The sequence below is a fragment of the Mastomys coucha genome, unplaced genomic scaffold (genome assembly GCF_008632895.1).
Source record: "Mastomys coucha isolate ucsf_1 unplaced genomic scaffold, UCSF_Mcou_1 pScaffold5, whole genome shotgun sequence".
Classification (NCBI taxonomy): domain Eukaryota; kingdom Metazoa; phylum Chordata; class Mammalia; order Rodentia; family Muridae; genus Mastomys; species Mastomys coucha.
Window position 1 is genome coordinate 55,184,542 of NW_022196911.1, and position 19,360 is coordinate 55,203,901.

General features: G+C 52.0%; 1 protein-coding gene across 3 annotated transcripts in view; it reads right to left on the reverse strand.

The window, feature by feature from the left end:
* Positions 1-218: 218 nt before the first annotated feature.
* Positions 219-19,360, reverse strand: part of Pemt (phosphatidylethanolamine N-methyltransferase) — an 80,807-nt gene continuing 61,665 nt past the window's right edge. For 2 of the 3 annotated variants that reach the window (XM_031353095.1, XM_031353092.1), the window contains exons 3-7: positions 14,759-14,874; positions 6,248-6,393; positions 3,560-3,671; positions 829-903; positions 241-500 (exon numbers count right to left, since the gene is read on the reverse strand). In XM_031353095.1, coding sequence (XP_031208955.1) covers positions 443-500; positions 829-903; positions 3,560-3,671; positions 6,248-6,393; positions 14,759-14,874 — 507 coding nt within the window. In that variant the 3' untranslated portion in view covers positions 241-442. Of the gene's footprint in view, positions 501-828; positions 904-3,559; positions 3,672-6,247; positions 6,394-14,758; positions 14,875-19,360 lie in introns of all 3 variants that reach the window. The other variant, XM_031353093.1, reaches the window with a different exon arrangement.

The following is a 19,360-nucleotide window of genomic DNA, read 5'->3' on the forward strand; positions in this document are numbered from 1 at the left end:
GTCCGCTGCCTAGGAAATGCTGTGGTGGCAGCCAGTTCTATTGCTGAGGTCTTTTGCTAAGTTCATTCTTTGTGAATCCTAGACAGCACCAGAGGCTGCACTAGAAAGAAAGGGCCAAACAAATCCAGCCCAGAAGCCCTCAAGGGATGTAATCCCTTTCCCTCTCCAGCCCTCCCACAGCCTAGAGCCCATGCTCAACAACACACCTGGGACCAGGATGGGAAGGAGACCAGAGAGGTGCTGAGGTCACAATGCCTTTATTAGTGTGTTGGGGCATGGTGGCAATGAGGGTCTCAGCAGTCACACAGCATAATGCCTGAGGCCCCCATGACTGATTTCTAAGGCACAGGTATAGTGGCCAGCGCTGCTCTCCCCGGGAAGGGTTGTTGCTTGGGGCAGCCGGGAGGCCAGTCCGGCTTTCCAAAGATCCCTTGTGGCCCTGTCAGCTCCTTTTGTGCAACCTGGTGGCTTTCTGTCGGTAGATGTCAGCAGTGAAGGGCCTGTGGGCAGGGAAACACTCTAGTAGGTTGTTCCAGGAGACTCTTGTACCCCAGCACCAGAACCTGCTCCACCAGTAAGGATAGCACCCACCCACATCCCCACTGTCCCCCAGAGCTGCCTAGAGGCTTCAAAGATCAAGGAGGGGCCTGGAGGGACCGGGGTCACCTCCTTGCCTGCCTAGGTCTCAGGTGGCAGGTGTATCTTCCCCATTCCCAGCCTCTCAAGCCCGGTGAAGCTTGCCAGGCCACGTGAAGCAGTTCTGAGTGAGTGGCTTGATCTAACTCAGCCCATCACATCCATCTCCCACCCCACCACACATGTACTCACTCTTCATACAGGAGCGCAACAATGTAGACAATTGCCACCAACACTGTCAACAGCAGGCCTGTGGGACTGGCGTGCCTGCAGACAGACATACCGTCAGTTGCAAAGACTTAGCCACTCCTGCCGACATAATATGTGGTCCTTGCTGATGCTGGAGCTCCTCTGGTGGTGAGCTAAGCCTGGTGGCGCCCCTTCCTAGGTCTGGTTTTCTAGAGAGCCACAGGGAGGCAGGAGAGGAGGAAGACACCCCATGAAGTGGTCCATGCTTCTTCGTCTGCTGAGGCCGAGGCTCGGGGACAGGGGACATTTCCACTGCCCACCAGACAGTGTTCTTAGGAAATAAGTCTCTTGTAAAAAAAAAGCCAACCAAGGGCTGCCATGAGCACATGGCCTCTGGGGCAGATTTTGCCACCTGAGCTCTGGCCCATATACAGGTGCAGGCAGTAGCCACTGTATGGGCTAGTCTCGGCTGTGAGCCTTTCCCTCTGAGCCAGCAGTCTTACATTGGCCTTTACCAGGCTCACTCCCTACTGTAGCCAGTTTGTCCATGCATCTTGGAGGCTATGGGTGCAGGACACAAGACCCACCCGCCCTTCCGTCCAGCCACCTGGACTGTACTCCACTATCCCAGGCCCCAAGCTGAACTTCCACATCCTAGCCCAGAGACAGGAGTCCTTGCAGAATATACACAGCATTTCTGTCATGGCTCTCTGCAGGTGACCAGTCTCTGATCTCACTCTGCCAATGAATATAGACAGCCTGTTAGTGACAGCAGGAGGAACACAAGCATGTCTGCCTGAGGTTTCCAGAAATAGCTGCTGCTGAGCTGTCCCCCAGTCTATTTCTATGGTTACCTCTGGCTCCTCTGGCTCCTGCAGGGCCTGGGCTGCTGCATCCACCTCAGCAGTAAGGGGATGAACCAGAAGAGACAGAAGCAGGCCTCCAATAACCACAGGACCTGCTTGCCTTGACTGACCCCACTGCACATTTAGCCTCCAAAGGGCAAAGGGCACAAGAATGTGTGGCTCCGATAGGCCCCTCTGCCTTGCTCACTCCATTATGCCCACCTGGACCACACATTGGCCAGTGCATCCATGTGTCTGTCTGGGAGGGGCAGGGACACAGGGCCGCTCCACTGCACAGCACAGATCACAAGGCTCATCCATCCTTACAGTCTGGACACCACCTCTGCCATTGCCCCAGGCCTTAACTTCTCCCCCGACTCTTTCAGAATCCAACTTGTGCCTTTTCCAGAGCTTAGCTGGGCCCTAAATTAGTACTTTGTCCTTGCTGTCCCTTTCAACTTGGAACTTGGAACAGCTCCTGATGTCTGTGTCCTGGCCTCAGAGGGACTGTGGCCATCATGTCCTCCCATCCCTCCTGGCTAAATAAGCACTTTGTCCCTAGACAGTTCAGCTGTGGTTCTGGCCACATGGGGATCTGTGGGTCAGGAAAGACCCTGGAAGATGGCAGGTTAATGAAACTTCACTCTTTAGGGAGCGCCCTTGACACCATGCTGGCTGTGAGCATGAACCCCAAGTTCACTACTATACAAAAAGTTAGCAAAGCTGGAGGACTATGCCTTGGGAGCCAGGAACTTAATTAAGTACAAGAGCATCTCTGCCCCAGATGTACTGTACGGCCTGAGACAAGTGCAGGGCCTGAGGTGGGCGCAGGCTTCAACCTCAGTTTCCCCACTGCTCATGGGAAAGGATGGGCTCACTGGCTTGTATCTTCTGTCACGATTCCTAAATGAAGCAGGTCTTCAATTGCCTACAACAGCCACTCATGTACCCCCAGCAAAAGGCTGTGGGAGGCCCTGCCAGAATTTCTCCTGCCTTGATCCAAGATGGTGGGGTGGGTGAGAGTGCTCCCAACTGCTCTGGGCAGCCAGCTATCCAGCAGGGGTTAGGTACTGGGCAAATACCCCTTCCTGCCTCATCTAGCAGCACTGGCCCACGGTCAATGCAGGTTCAAAGACCTGCTAGGAGGTGGTGATGTAGGCATGAACAGTCCTGTCAGCTGGTTCCCTACACTCGCCCATCTCCATGGAAACCTGGCCACTTATGGTCACCTTGGTACAGCTTGACTTCCTAACAACCCAGGAGACACAAGACAGTCCTACTGGCAGATGAACAATGATCCAGATCAAGGAACCCAGAGTACCCCATTCCTTGTTGTACGACTGGGGAGAGCAAGGGTCCAGGGCCTCTTCCTCTGTCTGCTAGGGACTTCTATCTGTGAGTGGGACTTGAGAAGCAGGAGACAGGCAGGCTGAGGGAGGCCTGCTGAGTCAGCGTCTCCTGCCAGGTAATGATACATCTCTAATTAGCCCTCAGATGAAGGCCCCATCCCAGTCTGCTGGGCCTCTGCGCATCAATATTATTTGGAGGCAGCTGGTAGGTGTCACGTGTTCCTGGGAGCCCTGACCTGGCCACGCCAAGCTTGGAATGACCTTTATTCTTGGGCACCAGGCACTACTGGTGATATAAGGGGACTGACAGGCAGGCTACTTTGACGCGGGGCATGGGAACCCAAAGGAGGCAGGAAGGAGTTTCTAGAGGAGGGGGCACCACCAGTTGGGGTTGGAAGAACAGACTAGGGATGGATTCAGGCACACTCCAGTCAAAGAAGCAACATGCATGCAGCATGGCAGAGGAACTAAGTGTGCTGGGAGATCAGGAGGCTGTGGGAAGAGGGCTCAGTTTGTGTCCTGAGGGCAGCAAGTACTCACATGAGTGCCCAGCCTAGGTAGTTGGCTGTACTTCCCCAGTACATGGGGTTGTCCAGCACGCTGAAGGGAAATGTGGTCACTCTGGACTCCTTGAGGATCCCAAAGTAGTCACCTGTGGATGAGATGGCGCAGGATGTGAGGTCGCTTAGCCTCCCGTGTCCTTGGCCACACTATTTCTGAAGGAAATCCCTAGTGAGCCTGAAGGATCTGCAGGTTAGGTGCCCCAGGAGGCTCCGAGCCCACAGCATCCAGGACCGAGCTTTCCCATGAGTTCCACAGTGAGCCAGACACTGAGATGTCCTCAGCTTGGTCCTCTCCTCTTCTGAGCCCCAGCACACTGGTCTCCTCCTTCTGCCCAGGAGATGCTTCTGTATCTACCTGTCTCTCTCTTTAGAAGCCTTACCCTGGCTTGCTCTGTGCAGAGCTCTCTCCTGGGGCCTCCCTATCCTCCTGCAGAGCCCCTTCCCACCTGTGTCTGTCCTCCCCTATCAGCAGGGCTCTGCCCCTCCCCCCACCTACCCTCCTTATCCCCCAGGCCTCATTCTTTCCCTTGGATTGTCCAGATGCTCGGGGTGTCAGCATTTGTTTTGTCACCCAGGAAGAGGGAACCTTAACTAAGAAAATGCCTCCAAGAGATTGGCTCCTGGACATGTCTATGAGGTCTTTTCTTGATTAATGATTTATGTGGAAGAGCCAAGGCCCAGCTCACTGTGGGCAGTGCCCTCCCTGGGCAGGTGGTGGTCCTGGGTTGTGTAAGAAAGGTAGCAGAGCAGGCCACTAAAGGCAAGGCAGTCAGCAGTGTTCCTCCGTAGTCTACTTCAGTTCCTGCCTTAATTTCCAGCCTTGGCTTCCATTAGTGATGACATTTAAGCCAAGTATATCTTTCCTTCCAGGTTGCTTTTGGTCATGGTGTTTATTACAGTGACAAACTAGGACAGGTTAGCTGTGGCTCTAGCCTGCCCACCACATGCTTCCTGTCACTCTGAAGGTCAGCCCAGGGGAGTTGACATAAGGAGAGACCATCAGATGGCCAGTCATCCCTCCACCTACTGCATGCATAACCGGGCCGTTCTCACAGAACAAAGCATCTGGTCCAGGTCTCTACCTGGTGAGTGTCTCTACTGGGCCAGGATGGCCTTTCCCAGCAGCCTCTCCTTTGTCCCCTCCAACCCCCACTCCAACCAGAAAAACAATACAGCTTCATCCTGCGCAGAAAGTAGGGCAGCCAGCCCAACAAGAGGAGCCCCTGCAGGAGGGGCCTAGTAGAAATTGGTACTGTCATTGTCAGGGACAAAAGGTACAAGAGTCGAAGAGGCTGCCCAAGGACCACTGGGGGGAAGCAGGAAGCAGGGCAGTGGAGCCTGACGGTGGGTGGCACAGAAACCTGCTTCAGGCTGAGTCATGGAAGAGGGACCGTTCTGCCCCACTTCCAAAGCTTGCAAGACCCTCTGCTTTCTAGGCCATTTCTACAAAAGCCACGTCAGCACTTCCTGCACCCCTCAGACACTCATTTTACCCATCTGGCCCCCCACCACAGTGGGTGCCCCAGTCTGCCCTTTGGCTGCCTGAGCCCCCCTTCTGACCTACTGATCCTCCAGTTTGCGCTCCGCAATTCCTGTCAGCAGCCTGGCCTCATTCTCTCCCAGGATGGCTCCCAGCAGCTCCTGCCTGAGCGGTAAGCACTGAGCCACCAGAGACAGCACTGGGATGCCTGGCTCATGTGCTCCTTGGTTCCTTGTGGCACTGTCCCTCCTAAGCACACACTTCAGAGCTCCGAGTCTGCAGCTGGGCAGCCTGGCCCAGGCAGAGGCCAAGTCAATGTGTATGTCCTGGGAGGCTAGGGAACAGCAAGGCTTTGAAGACCAAGAGGCCCAGAGACTGGCCTGGTCTTTGTATAACAAGAAGCCAGGAAGGGCCAAATCTGGTGCTCTCTTGTAGCTGTGCTAGCTTCAAGGACATCCTGGGAGCTGGAACAGGCACCTTAGTAGATGGGTCTGCCACCTTCCATGCATCTGTGTTCTGAAGGCCCCTTATACTCAGCCTCCTTTGCAGAGTCAGTCTTGAGCTTGCCCTCTCTGCTTTCAAGATGATGGAAGTCACTGTGGTCATGAGGTGAGAAGGTTTCTGGCCAGACTAGACCACTTTGGGTTCCCAGGCCCAAAGCACCAGAGCCCCAGGGAGTGAAGGATGGAGAAGAGACCTCATCCCTCTACCTTTCACCCCACCCTAGACCTGTGCAAACTTTGCCTGTGGATACCATAGCCAAGATCCTACCACTTGGCAGGCAAGTGCACTAAGCAAACCCAGGAGTGGTAAGGAGGCGGAGGGTCTTAGCCCTGTTTGCCCCTCACCCCGTCCCAGCTGCACTCTGTGAGCCCCGTATACCTGACTATCCTACCACACCCCTTTCCATGCAGACAAGGACTGAGGGCCTTCTTCAAGGGGGAGCTGAGCCCAGGAGGGCACTCTGGGGCCCATCAACCAGGACTAGGGTCTATTCTTGTCTCAAAGGAAGCATGTTGATGCCCCGGAGTCTAATGAGCCAGCAAAACTGAAAGTCCTAGCCATAATAGGTGGGGCCCCCAGTGCTTCTCAAGTCTCAGAGACAGCAGCTGGTAGCCGCTGGACTCGGCTCCCCCTGAACCCTAGGGTACCTGCCCAAGGTCATCCCATACCTCAGGGTCTTACCTAGAAAGGTCCCAGTGAACCCCAGTGCATAGAAACTGGACAGCACAAACACGAGTCCCCAGCCCAGAAGTGCGAGGCCCAGGAAGTAGGTGGTGTGGTTATCCAGGCCTTCCATCTTGGGCTGGCTCATCATGGCCTGTGTGAAGCTGTGGAGCAGGGGACATGGAGAGATAGCATGTCATAGCATGTATGGTATGTACACTGCCTTTCTCAGAATTGTCAGCCCCAGGGTCATACACACAATAGCCACAGAGGTACTGCAGGTAGGGCCTAGGCTCCTGCATGAACTGTCCAATCTTCAGTGTCATGAGGATGGGGCAAGACCAAACACCCAGGCTGACCAGAGGTTTTAATCTTTTCAACAAGAAGTCACAAATTCTGACATATAGGCAAACTGTCCTAAATTTTAAAAATAGGTCACTCATGGAAGCCATTTATGGTTTCATGCATGTTAGCAGGGTTCAGTCCGAGGTCTATCACATTCAGGTACTGTCAACTTGCACGATGAATGAGAATTAAGCTCACGGAAGAAGGCACATATGCGGTGCATAGTACACAGCAAGCCTAGCACCTGGGGTCAGGCCTGGCTTGTGCAGGGCAGAGCAGGACAGGCCCAACCCTTAGATCTTACCTTGGCATACGCCATGTGTGGTGATGAGCACTATTCTCCATGCAGACCCAGGCCTGATGCTGGCTGTGCCCCACCCTGCTGATTTGCTCGCCCTGGCTCCTGCACTGGCCAAGCCACACCTGGGAAATGTATGTCCTCGCCTCAACTAGGCTTTGTGGCCAACGCTGGCAGGCCCTGAGTCCGAGCAGAGAGACTGAACAATGGCAGCATCAGTGGGCATGGAGGGGGCGGGTTCTCTGGCACCTGGCACAGGAGGGGGTGGAGGTTCGGGGAAGCAGGCTAGAAATGGATTTGGGCCTTGCCAGGAGGGAGTGGCCAGTGACAAGAAAAAACACTGACTGTGCCAGGGGCACCAAAAGGGGGATGTGTAAGGCCAGCACTTGTGTATAAGCATATTTCCATTTTGCCCAGTCAGTGCTTAGAGGACACATGGAGATTTCCTATTCACACACTGCAGCTACATATACTTCTCTCTACAGGTCCCCAACCCACTGATCCACCCACCCATCTGTCCATCTACCTACCCATCTACCCATCCATTTACCCACCTACATGTCTGTCCAGCCATCTATTCATCCACCCACCTACCCACACTTACCCGTCTCTATCCATTCATCCCTTCCTCAATCCGTGCACCTACCCATCAGCACATCCACCTACCCTTCCCCTTCCATCCACTAGCCTAGTCACTAGAGACCCGGATGCCGACTGCTCCATCCACTAGCCTAGTCACTAGAGACCCGGATGCCGACTGCTCCATCTACCCATGTGTCACTAGAGACCCGGATGCCGACTGCTCCATCTACCCATGTGTCACTAGAGACCCGGATGCCGACTGCTCCATCTACCCATGTGTCACTAGAGACCCGGATACTGACTGCTCCATCTACCCATGTAGAGACTCGGATGCCGACTGCTCCATCTACCCATGTAGAGACCCGGATGCCAACTGTTCCATCTACCCATGTAGAGACCCAGATGCCGACTGCTCCATCTACCCATGTAGAGACCCAGATGCCGACTGCTCCATCTACCCATGTAGAGACCCGGATGCCAACTGCTCCATCTACCCATGTAGAGACCCGGATGCCAACTGCTCCATCTATCCATGTAGCCCTCCGCCTTCTTACAGAAGCCTTTTCTCTTCCAGCAGACCACGTTCATCAATGGAGACAGTGGATTCTATAATCCTATTCCTAGACCACACTAAACTTTGCCTCCTTGGAATTCTACCAATCTGATGTTCAGCTCTTGGAAACTGATGTTGGCTCTCCACACGGGCCAGGAGGTAAATGAGAGAGAAGGGAAGTCAAAGGCCATGCAGGCTCCCTGCAGATACCTGTTTCTTGGCTACACTGCATAAGGACCCATGGCATAGAGAAGAGGGTTGGTTCTTTAACAGGTTGGGGGCGCCAACTGCCTCGTAGACTCTGAGCTCCATCTACCTGGATAGCGGACAGAGAGCCTGTGGATCTCTTTCTGACAACTTGTCTTGAGCTCTCAGGGACATCATCAGTGGCCACACAAGAGCTTTTAGCTTCTAGAGGCTTCAGCTAGAAACTGGGGGAAGAAATTCCATGGTGGGGATGTTACAGACAGACTATTCCAGAATGAGGAATGGCTAGAGCTAGGCGCCTTAAGGCTCAGAAAAAGTTCGGTACAAGAGGTGTCTGGAAGGGGCTGCACAACTGTGATGTGTACACACTGGGTGGAGCAGAGGCCAGCAGACTGACCGTCTCTCTGGAGGGAGACTCTGCTGGAAATAGCCTTCCTGCCAGCGACTTCTGGAGCCCATAGCGGGCATCTCAAAGACTCAGTCATGCCCCTGTGCCCAAGGATGGGCCACCCTGGCTCTGTAGCACTGGCGGACTTTCCTCAAGTGGCTGGGCTAGGAGTAGGGCAGAAAGGCAAAGTGCACCACTTGTGGGTCTTTTGTTCCAGCCTGCCGAGATGGTGTGTGTGTGTGTGTGTGTGTGTGTGTGTGTGTATATGTGTGTATGTGTGTGTGTATGTGTGTGTATGTGTGTGTGTATGTGTGTGTATGTGTGTGTATATGTGTGTGTGTATGTGTGTGTATGTGTGTGTGTATGTATGTGTGTGTATATGTGTGCATGTGTGTGGGGGGGATGGTAAAGAGTGGGGAGTGTGTCTCATTCTAGTTTAGTGGCCTACACACCACGTGACACAGAGGCTTGCTAGAATTGATGCTTGATTAAGTGGCTGGTTACATGCTTTCATATGCCATGAAAGCACAGTCCACTCCACAGGGGAATTAACAGGGAGCAAGTCGCTCTGTGGCCACATTCCACAGCAGAGTTGGGTAAAAAGGCAATTTTCCCTCAGAGTTACTCTGCACTGGGGTGTCAGGGATGGAGATTCATTCCTAGCCTTTGGGTTCTGTTTTCTTTTTTCTTTTTTTTAAAGATTTATTTCCTTAGTATATGTAAGTACACTGTGGCTGTCTTCAGACACACCAGAAGAGGGCATCAGATCTCATTACAGATGGTTGCGAGCCACCAGGTAGTTGCTGGGATTTGAACTCAGGACCTTTAGAAGGGCAGTCAGTGTTCTTAACCACTGAGCCATCTTTCCAGCCCTGGTTTTCTTATTTAAATTTTATGTGTATGAGTGTTTTGCCTGCACGTATGTCTGTGCAACACTTGTGTGCCTAGTGCTTGTGGAAGCCAAAAGTCATATCCCCTGGAACTGGAGTTACAGATGGTCACAAATCACCATGTGGGAGCTGGGAAATTGAATTTGAGTCATCTAGAAGAATAACAAGTGCTCTTAGCCACTGAGCAATCTCTCCAGCCCCTTGAGTTCTGTTTTAAATTGGATTGAACTTTCCATCAGCAACAAGACTAGAGGCTGCCTGTACTCTGCTCTCACACCAGACCATGGCCGTTTGAGTGTGCACAGCTCCAGAGAAGTTGTTCTGCCCCTGTGCTTCTATGGCTTCACCAGTGGGCTGCATTGCAGACAGCCATACAAAGTGTGGCCTGAACTCTCCCCGCATCAAGCTTCTCTTCACAGTCCAGCCCAGTCAAGTATGATCAGGAAAGTAGGCATCTGGTTGGCTTATTTTCCTAACACAGGGCACAGTAAATCAGCTCAGCCACATTATCCCCATAGCAAGGGTTGGAATGCATGGCTACCACGTTGCACTAACCAAAGCACCTTCTCAATGTGTCCCTAAGCCCAGCAGCATCCCAAGTGTCTCATACACCCGGGAGAGGAGGCAGCAGTGTGGGTAGGAGTCAGGCCACTGGCTGGTCCTGCTTCTGTTCTGTGAGCAAGCAGGTAGGTCCTCGGCCTCATCATGTGAAAAGAGATGCACACCACTGTCACTCAAGACTCTAGGCTATGTTGGGATCTCCGCTGAGAGGACAGATACAGTTCTACCTGAGTACCATTCCAGCTGGCCTCCCTCCTTCCTCTCTGGGAGAAAGAAAACACGACTCAGGTTTCCTCTCTGAGTCTCCAGCCATGATCAGGTATCTCCACGAAGAGACAGCAGGAAGACAAAGTTCCAGTGACCCTAGTCATCCACACTGTGCCCAGGGGCCGTTCTTTAGCCTGTGGCCCAGGAGTGGCCTGCAACTGAGGCTGGCTGCAGGACGAGCTGGGGGAGGTATTTCAATGGATGCCTCCCAAGCCTCATTGAAGGCACAGCCAGAGCACTGCAAGAGCAAACAGCACTTTCCTAATCACTTCCTTGAGTCTAGACTTTGCCTTAACCTCCAAATAACATGTTAGCTTAGCCCGTCTCCTCTCTTTCCAGACCACCAGCTAGCACAGGCCAGCTGATGCACAGTGAGTCCCAGGGACTCACCAACTACTATGGAGCCCTGGCATCACAAGAAGATAGACTGGCTCAAGCACACATGTGTTCTCCTACCGTGCTGACTCGGTAGGACACATACCATCTGGGGTCATATCATCCCAGGTGATGAGGACAAAGTCTTCAGCATGAGGGTTGGCACGTGGCCCGATAGTGCAGCACTTGCCTAGCAGTATGAAGCCTGGGCTCTGTCTCTAGGAACACAAACAGAAATGGGAGACTGGGCAGGTGGCATTGAAGAGGATGGTATGAGGTGGCACCACCTCATAGGCATAGGATTATCATCTAGGATGGAGAAAATGTTAGAGAACCCGACAACGGGGGGTGAGGGGGGAGATGGCTGCACACGGCTGGGAACCACCAAATGTCACCAAATTGTGTACTAGATCTTAACATATGTGTACTTGAACATCTACACAGAACACATACCGATATGTGGGCTACAGTGAGACACTAGGTAGGAACTAGATTAGAAGGGATGTAGCCAGCGGACCAAGGGACAGGGTCTTTCCAGCCCTCTGATGGAGTCCAGTGCTTGAGAAGGTGTCTAGTCCAGACACAGAAGCACCCTCACCTGCTCTTGCTGGGGGTCTGTGTACCAGTTGGAAGATATTTTTCTATGTGACTTAAGCTGGCTTTGACTTCCTGGGTTTAATCATTAGTCTTATCTCAGCCTCTCAGGGAGCTGGCACCATAGGCAGGGACCACCATGCTCTGCTCACTGCACCACCCTCTGATCCCTCTCCCCATGGTGACCTAGCTTTTCATGGCACCACCCTCCTGGCTCCACTAAGGTCCTCTTACACGCAGGCATCCATGCCAATGTGCCCACCCTGGCTCCTGCTTTCTCACTGACAACCTCCTGGAAGGAGCTGCCAATCCATTTTAGAGGAGGAAGTCAAAGCTCATAGAGGTAACCTGCTCAGGGTCACCAGCATAAAGGGACAGAGCTAAAGCTGACCTGGGACTGACTTTCCCCAGGCTGGCTTTGATTCATACTAGAATCCAGAGAAAACTCTTCAGCCAAGGATGCTTGGAACACCTTCCAACATCAGACAAAGCAAAATGCTACCCTTCTATTATGATGGTCACTGCCAAAAAGACCAGGGGGCTCAGTGTTGGCAGGAGTGTAGAGAAACTGGCCCAGCCTCGAGCTGCTGGTAGGATGCAGAGTAGAACAGCCACTGTAGAGAACAATCTGACAGGTTCCTAAAACATGAACGGTGACACTGTGGCGCAAAAATTCACTCCTAGGAACACTCCTGAAGAAACTAAGAAGATACTCAGATAATGGCACACCATGCCCACAGCTGCATTTCTCACAGGAGCTACACGTGTCACCAATGGATGGATGGATGGAGGGAGGGAGGGAGGGATGGATGGATGGATGGATGGATGGATGGATGGATGGATGGGCAGAACTGGCTTAACCCACACAGCAGGACATTACAGAGTCTTGGGAAGGAGAAAGTTCTGGTGTGTGCTCCAGCATGAGGCCATTGTGTTGAGTACAGTTAACTGGTCACACACCCTGACCCCTCCTACACAAAGCTCCATGAGAAGTGAGAGAGGACAGCAGAGTGGGGAACCAGAGCCAGCCCACAGGGAGGGGGCCAGTGCTTAAAAGGTGTAGAGTTTCAGCTTTGTAAAATAAAAAGGGTTCTGGAGATGGGTGGTAGTAACCATTATAAAACATCACAGAACTGTTTAAAGTCACTGAACTAAACCCTTGAAAATGGGTAGAGACCCAGTGTTTGCCTAAACTATCCTTATCCAGTGGGCACATTAAATCCTTGGCTGCTGTTTGGCTAGGATACTAAGATTAGGCACATTCCAAGGCTGTCCCGTGACCCGGCCACAGGACATAGATCCCAGAAGCTCCAGAGTCTGCCCACTCTGCATTTCTAACCAGTTTCAGTCCCACTTCTCCAGGGCCACTGCTCTCCAGCTTTCCAGCTGCTGCTGGGGTGTTCCTGGGGTCTGTAGCTGCAGCGGAAACAGCAGAAAGGGCCTTGTTGAACCACTGGTGAATGGGGCTGGCTGGGACGGGATTCTGCCAGGCTCCAGCTCTGCAGGGCAGTAACAGGCGTGCATCTCTGACCCCAGTAGCCTCCTCACTAGCGGTCCTGCATTACGGGAAGGAAAACAGACACCATCCGAAGCCTGCCGAGTCCTCAGAGTGAGGCAAGGAAGCCTGACATGTTGCTCAGGCTTCTAACCCCAGAACTCAGGAGGTGGGATTGCTGCAAACTCAGGGCCAGCCTGGTTTGTAAGGTAAGTTCCAGGTGGCCTGGGCTACAGAGTGAGACCCTGGCCAAAAAAACCAAAACCAACCAGAGTTTGAGGTTTATGAAGAAAAGCAGATCCCAGAGCAACTAGACAGCCTGTTTACAGATGGGAGATTTTCGAGAGCAATGAAGTCCGTGTCCAGCCAGGCTTGAAGCTGGTGTGTCACACACTGGGTTGTCTATCAGGAGACCTCATCCTAGCAAGGACATCTAAGTATAAATGCCACAAAAGGACTGAATGAGGGCTAAGTGAGAGGTGTCCCGAGGCGGGGAGACAGGGCCCGTTCAGCGGGGCTCCTGCATGGGGATGGACAGAGCAGGGTGGAGTGAGAGCTTAAGTGCTCTGAGGTTGAACACATCTGGGCAGGGGAACAGCCTCTGACTTGGCAGTATCCAAGTTGGGACGTACATGGGTTCTCCAAGTTGTCTGAGGAGCGTGAAGATGCCTTTCTGCCAGGTACCCAGTGGCACTCATTTCTAAAGGAGCTAGGAACGGGACAGCTGATTGGCCAAGCTATAGAGACAGCATTCCCAGACCTGGCCGACTTCAGCATGCTGGAAAAGGGTGAGCAGAGTGGAGGGCATCAGAAGGGCAGCCTTACCTACACTTTTACCCTATCATGGATGAACAAGGCCACCCTACAAAAGAGTCTTCCTGTGCCAGCCAACCCGGGATATGTGTCATAGGATCCACCCCCTCTAAGGATGATAACCTTTGTAGTACTTGTCCAGCCTGGAGATGTTTAGCACCTAAACCTTCAGGGCCAGGAGGCATAGACGAGGTTCTGGCAGACAGACAGACAAGCTGAGCAGGATCCTTACCCCACCCCATACTCCTAGTCCATAGGAATGGGAAAAAAGCCACAAGAGTCTTCAGTCAGGGTGTCCTGCCATGGGGAAGCTTGGGCCAAATGCTTACAGAATGAGAGTATGAGAGACCTGGGCCCACCACTCCTATCTCTGCCTGGCTTCCCATAGCCAAGCCAGGATAAGTGGAGTACACAGGCCAGATGTGCACGCCTTGTCTGAGGGCCTCGCCTCAGCAGCCAGACCACACAGGGTATCTTCCCAGTGCTCTGGACTTCTAAAGTGCAATAGCAAGTCAGGACTGAGGATTCCCACACCACCTTCTTTATTTCCTAAAGCAGTCAGCAGGCTTCCTGCAGCCTGTGTATGCAAAAGGCCTATGGTGAAATCCATGGGATGAGAAGTGGACTCGAGGCTCACAAGTAGCCATGTGAGTCTGGAACCACATCTGAAAATTAGATCCCACTGCCCTCCTGCACAGCCTGAGACTCCATGGTGCAGTGCTCAGCTCAGCTAGGCCCACTTAGGAGCTCTGCTTCCTACCCCATCACCTATACCAACAACTGATGGCGAAAAGGAAGTGCATACGTCCCAAGCCCAAGCTTCTTAATGATGCTCTAAGCATGACTTCTGGTCCCTAAGGACTCTTCGCCAGAGTGTCTATGTCCTGTGTTGGGATACTGTAGGAGTTCTAGGGATATAGGCAAGGGGAAATTTCAACAGGTTGTGTCCCCTCTGCTCAAGCTGTCCCTATCATTGGACAATGAAATGTCACATCCAAGATCACAAGGAAGTCTCTGCCAACAGAGATCTGTGACAACAGCCTGAGGCCTCTAGGAACATTCTGACACAGAACTCGAAAACATTGGTGAACCTGCTGGCCCTCCCTCTCCTGACCATGGCTTTCACACAGACAACAGCCCTCATGGTGGCCCAGGGCTTACCAGTGGGAGCGGAGGATGTTCAGAAGCAGGATGACGCTGCCCAGAGAATAGCAGGCTAGGTGGGGGGACCCGAAGGCTCTGCTCAACTTGCGAGTTCTCTGCTCCCACCTTGCTACCTGCATGAAGGGTCAAGAACAAGGGTGAGAGGTGAGGTGTTTGCTGGTACAGGAAGGGCAGAAGAAGCAGGCCTGAGTGCCCAGGCCCAGTTCCAAGGAAGGTGAACTGTATGTAGGAGGTGCAGCAACTGAGGCCAGTTGGGAGTCTGCTACAACCCAGGGCCGTTCACAGGATTTTTACCTTCCATTAGTGTAGGCAGGATGGGGTGGTTAACAGGCTGGCAGTCATGCCTAAATGGGAGGGGGAGGCTCAGATTCTAGGCCATCCTGAAAGCTGTGCATCCCTTCTCAGGCAGTTCCAAAGACCCCTATTATTCAGGAAGAGATAAGCAAGCACCAACAAAGAAGCCCTAGAAATGGTGGCCCCAGGTACCCTCCTGTCTATCCCAGGAACGCCCACAGGGTCATTTCGAGGGGCAAGGCAAAGGAAAGGCAGTCCCCCACCTTCACCCTGTGCTCAGCCTGGCCTTTCCCAAAGGTGCAGACTGTACGGGTAGGAATGGTTTTTAGTTTTACAATCCTTTGATTGGTTTCCAAATCATCACATCTCAGATCTCAGTGTCCAGCAGCCAGGCAGAGGAAGCAAGCAGGCAGCTCTCTCGTCTCTCTGCAGACCTCACCCCTGCACATGTCCATGTCCACGTTGTTAGGGCTGCCCCACTGGGCTTCGGTTGTGCTTTGCCTGACGCAGGTACTCAGATGAGCTCTCTGCTAATGCAGAGAGGGAGGGAGGGGTGAGCAGGATGCCAAAGGGCAAACGCTCACTCTGCTGCTCTAGTTCTGGGATTGAGTTATCCACCCACTTCTGTGTCCTGAATATAAATATGTATGTGTGTGTACATGTGCATGTCTTTATGTCCATGCATGTGTGTGTGCATGTATGTCTGTCTGTGTGTGTGTGCTGGAGGGCTTGGGGGCGGATACATAGTCAACAAATGAACCAGTTAACAGTTTATCATAAAATGGGTTGCGCTCCTGCCCAGCTCTGCCTGACAGAGCAGGAAAGGCTGAGCTGGGATACCTATGTGGTTAGATGTATTAAATGCCTTCAGTGGGGTTTTTCTCTGTGGTCAGCCACTCCATTATAGCCACAGCAGCCCAGACCAGGCAGCCTTGCCTGTTGCTCATGCATGCCTGAGGCTCATACAGCCTCCAGCAGGCCTCCAGTGAGTCACACTCCCCAAACCCTTAGTATGTGAGCCTGGTCTGTTATCAGATCCCTGCAATGTGTTGTCCTGCTCAGTGTCCACTGAAGTGGAAACTCGAGGGTTCTTTGGAAAGTCAGTTGGATGGTGTTTTGCTGGGGCAAATACATGAAGGAACGTTTAGCTGAAGCAGACACAGGTTGAAAAGATGCTCTGCTAAAGCAAGCATGTGAAAGGACACGTGATGAAGGATTCCTTGCTAATGACACACATGTATTGGAACACCTTACATTGCGTAGTTGAGCTGCATTTGTCAGGGCTCCATAGAGAGAAACACACCAAAAAACTTCTGGTGGTGTGCCACATCCTCAGACTCAGGCTGATTGTCACAGTGATGTCAGCTGAGACTGGTGCATGTGCTGAGGCAAGATACATGGAGGACATGTGATGTTTGGAGAGAGTATAAATAGGACTCAATGGACAGTGACAGAAGATGAGCTTGGCTTTCGTATAGAGCTAGCTGTGCAACACTTGTGGGTCTCGAGTCTTCATTGATCGCTGCTCATAAATATAAACATAAACATTTATGTTGAATTATAGCATGCTCAGATCATGAGTCAGGATTTGGGGGGGAGGGGTACAGGGGATTGGTTCTTTTGAGAGAGGGTTTCTCTGTATAGCCCTGACTGTCTTGGAACTCACACTGTAGACCAGGTTGGCATGGAACTCACAGTGATCTACTTGTCTCTGCTCCTAGAGTTCTAGGGTTAAAGGTGTGAGAGCCTCATGCCTGGTTCATAGAGTTAGTCTTTACAAACCATGTGACTCTGGGGCATTTCCTGCAGAAAGGACTGTACTTAGCATAGTTACTGAGGATCCCAGAGCTATAAATGTGCTTCACTCAGAGCCAGGCTAATGCTTGGGAAAGGGAGATGCTTGTATTCATTTCACTGTCACATAGAATCGTGTCCTCCAGGGTCCTTTCACGGGGATGCTGTCAGGGCTAGGACCAAGAAAGGTCAGGGTCTGCAGGGTATCCTGTGACTGTACTTTTAATGCTCATACACCAAAACACAGCCAGTCACCAGCTCAAGAAGGCTATGAGAGATATCCGCCCACACCACCCATCCATTCACATATCTACCCACCTACTAATCTAGTCATCTACTGATATAGATCCTGCCCATCCACCTATCAATACATCCATACCCATCCATCCACCCACCCATCCATCTATCCATCCATCCATCCATTCTCTATCCATCCATCTATCCATCTTCTACCCACCCGCCCATTTATCCATCCATCCATCCCTCAGTCCATCCATCAATCAATCCATCCACCCATCTATTCTTCATCTACCCACCCACCCATTTATCCATCCATTTTCTATCTACCCACCTACCCATCCACCCTCCTACCTATCCATCCACCCTCCTACCTATCCATCCATCCACCTATCCATCAAACTACTCATTTACACCCCATGCATCCATTTGCCCACCTACCCATCCATCTATTCATACTCAAGCACCATTCTACTCACACACCCAGTAACTTATTGGGGTCTGCTATAGGCCAGTAAATGTTAAAAAATAAAGTGTTTCGAAAAGAAAACAAAAAAAAACATAGCATAACAATGATGCTCTTGTTTTTACACCACACACGTAATTAAAGCCAAATGTGCCTCATTTACTGAAAACACCAGCATGAGCTCCTCCCCCAGGGAGCCACTGGGCACAGTGGAATTGACTAATGAGAGCAGGCAGAGAGGCCTTGGCTGGCTCCTCCAACTCAATGAGAGTTAGAAAGGCAGAAGAGCTGCTTCTGGGACTACATTATTTTCTGGAAACATCCTCTTGCTTGCTTTTCACAGCTCTAAGAAATCCTGGAAGTAAAGGCTAGTCAGTTTGTTGTTTTAAAGATTAATTTTTAATTTTCATTTTTGAGTGTGAGTGGGTGGATGGTGGGTGGTAGTGTGTGATTGGCCAGAAGAGAGCATTGGAGTCCTTGGAACTGGAGTCACAGGTGGTTGTGAGCCTCCTGACACGGGTGCTCGGAACTGCACTCGGGTCCTTTAGAAGACCTTAACTGAGGAGCCATCTCTCCTGTCCCAAGGTGGCTATTCCAATGGGGACTGGAAAGGAAGACAGGCTCCTTGTGTTCACTGAAGAACTAGCCGATAAGCATCTGGATGGTGCCTGGCAGAACATCAGGCTACATGGAGTACTTAGGCTCATGAACCAGCTCCTCTCCATACTGCCTTAGGGGTGATTCATGATCCCTGCTTTATTTTCCTGATATGTAAAATGGAATAATGATGTGCCCCAGGATCACTGTGAAGAATAAGGAAGCCACATCACTTGAACTCCTTGTTGGAAATTTGGTGTACACTGGGGGAGGTGCCATTGTTTCAGTTTGATGTCTGAGAGTAAGGAACAAGATGACATGAAGATGATGATCCAAGAGAGAAGTTCAGAGGGCACGTGGCTCCTGTCTTCCTCATTCCAAGGCAGGCTCCAGAGAAGCAGAGACTCCTGATGGGAAAGCTAATGTTCCACCACCTCTTCTCTCCCCAGACACTCAAGGCTCTATAGCAGGGGGTAGCATCGGAAACCCCTCTGGCCCAGAGCGGTTGAAGGCACAGCTGAGGCTTCCTAGGTCACCAGGTGTCCCTTGTCCTAGAGAACCTGGGCCAGAAGCATGAGGGAGCTCACCCTAGGTGTGCATGCTTCCTAGCATAGGACAGAGGTTGGAACTCACCTGTGCATTCAGCTAGCTGACACACACACAGCACACACATGGGCAGAGTTTGAAGCATCACTCTTCACTCACTTGTGTGGTGTGGCTTGGAAGCTGAGCAGCACCCAGTAGTACCCATCATGGCTCTCATGAGCCACGCAGCCCCTGGCCCAAGAGGGCAAGCAAGACCCTATCCAACATGCCTTCTTTGCTGCCCTCACCCTGATGTGACCTTGCTCTTAGTCACCATTCCCAATACTCAGTACCACCTGTCACTCAGGTACTGAGGGCCTAGCTCCTTCCTGAGGCCTATCTTAGTCTTGCCATCTCCTCCTTAGAGCTATGAACCTTCAAAAAGCTACTGTCATGGAACCAGCCAGTCACCTCGGATGAAATTATCCTCTGCTTCCAGCCCCTGCCACGGTGCAGATTTGCATGTGCACTGGACTGCCTGGAGAGGGTCCCAGTCACATTTGGCAACTAGGGCACAAAACCCTGGCTCATTTAGTACTGTCTTCCATTTCCAATCAGCCCACTACATAAGTTCACTTTCTATATAAGGGATTTCTCTCTCTCTCTCTCTCTCTCTCTCTCTCTCT